Here is a 1,558-nt window from a genome sequence, read left to right on the forward strand (position 1 = left end):
CCCCCTCAAAGCGGTGTTCTCTAAATATTTCTTTAACATTTATTTAGTTAATAAAAGTCAAATAATTCTTAATGTTCAAAACAAGGGACTTATTACATGCTCTTTTTTGAACCAGTTATCTACTTTCAAAGTATAATTAAACTGTTTTTAAAAATTGAACAATAATTGAATTATTCTCAGCAAATAATGCTTCCTCATGCATTGTTCAGTCGAGAAATTTCAGCTGAGTGCCCCTACTGACACACAGCTGTGCAGTGGCCAGTCTCAGAGTGGAGGTTGGAAAAATTCTCAGTGGCATTTAGCGGGTTGTAGAGAGGAGTGTAGATGTTCACATTATCAAGAGCTGGACAAATATATATATATCAAGAACTATGAAAGAAGTTATATGTACATACCTGAGTGAAATGATGCTGTAATTCCAGGGATGTTCTAGCAATCCTCATTGATTACCTCTTCAAGCCATTAGCTGGCTGGCCTCTTGACACAAGTGAAGGATCTCAGCCATTTTGACACCCAGGTTATTTAGTATTACGTACACTCATGATGACTTCTGTCCAGACTAATGAGCCCAGGCCACATTAGTTTGTCTTAAATAAATCCACATCCCCTTTCCTCTAACTGAGAAAAAGTGCTTTCCTAAAACTTCCATCTGCTTTGCCTCAGATTCTCTTTTCTTCTAAGAAAAAAATAGCATGAAACTTTGGCTGCTATATCATTGACTTCAGCGTTCTTGTTTTCCCTCTTCTTGATTTTTTCACCTAATCATTCCCATTTTCTGTCACCCTCAGATGTGGAAGTCTGTAGTAGGTCATGATGTATCTGTTTCCGTGGAGACCCAGGGTGATGATTGGGACACAGACCCTGACTTTGTGGTGAGTGTGGAAATAGCTTTCCTTGGACAATGAAGGGCAGTAGGCCACTCTGTAACCCTCGAGGGGGCTTAGAAAAAGTCTGGGACTGGGATAGCTCTCATGGTGGGACTGCCTGGCAGGACAGTTTGCTGTCATGAGTGGGGCCTGCATGACAGCCTGTGCTGAGGATGGAAGGAGACAGGTGCGGAGGAGTTTGACATTGTGATTGACAGGCTATGGCAGGCTATGCTGAGGGAACAGGTTAACTGGGTGTCCTTTGGCCTGTGAGCCAGGATTTGAGCTGGACATGTATAATTTGGGGGAATTCGGAAGTTGTAGGAGACCTAAAGAAGAAAGTTTGAGGGATGCAGAGTAGAAAGGGAGGTTTCAGAGCTCACCAGCTTAATTTTAACATGGGGGCATGGGTGGGATAAGCACAGAGAGGAGTCTGAGTAAAGTCCCTGAGTGCCGGAAGCAGCTGATGCAGTGGACGTGGGGGGCATGTGTGTCAGCTGTGTGGCCTCTCTCAGCCTGGCACATTTCTTGCCATCACTTATTGCTGAGTGTTGTCTTTTGTAGAATGACATCTCTGAGAAGGAACAACGGTGGGGAGCAAAGACCATCGAGGGGTCTGGACGCACAGAGCACATCAAGTAGGTACCAAAAGGACTGGGAGGAGGGAAAGAGGAATGGGAAGAACCCAAGGA

General features: G+C 44.2%; 1 protein-coding gene across 2 annotated transcripts in view; it reads left to right on the top strand.

Moving 5' to 3' along the window:
* The first annotated feature begins 786 nt into the window (after positions 1-786).
* The window catches only part of HCLS1 (hematopoietic cell-specific Lyn substrate 1), a 23,666-nt gene continuing 22,894 nt past the window's right edge, over positions 787-1,558 (top strand). The window contains exons 1-2 of one of the 2 annotated variants that reach the window (XM_007450505.1): positions 787-872; positions 1,431-1,504. In XM_007450505.1, the coding sequence (XP_007450567.1) occupies positions 789-872; positions 1,431-1,504 (158 nt within the window). In that variant the 5' untranslated portion in view covers positions 787-788. The remainder of the gene's footprint in view (positions 873-1,430; positions 1,505-1,558) is intronic. The other variant, XM_007450504.1, reaches the window with a different exon arrangement.

Source organism: Lipotes vexillifer, unplaced genomic scaffold (assembly GCF_000442215.2).
Source record: "Lipotes vexillifer unplaced genomic scaffold, Lipotes_vexillifer_v1.1 scaffold1106, whole genome shotgun sequence".
In the NCBI taxonomy this organism is placed as follows: Eukaryota; Metazoa; Chordata; class Mammalia; order Artiodactyla; family Lipotidae; genus Lipotes; species Lipotes vexillifer.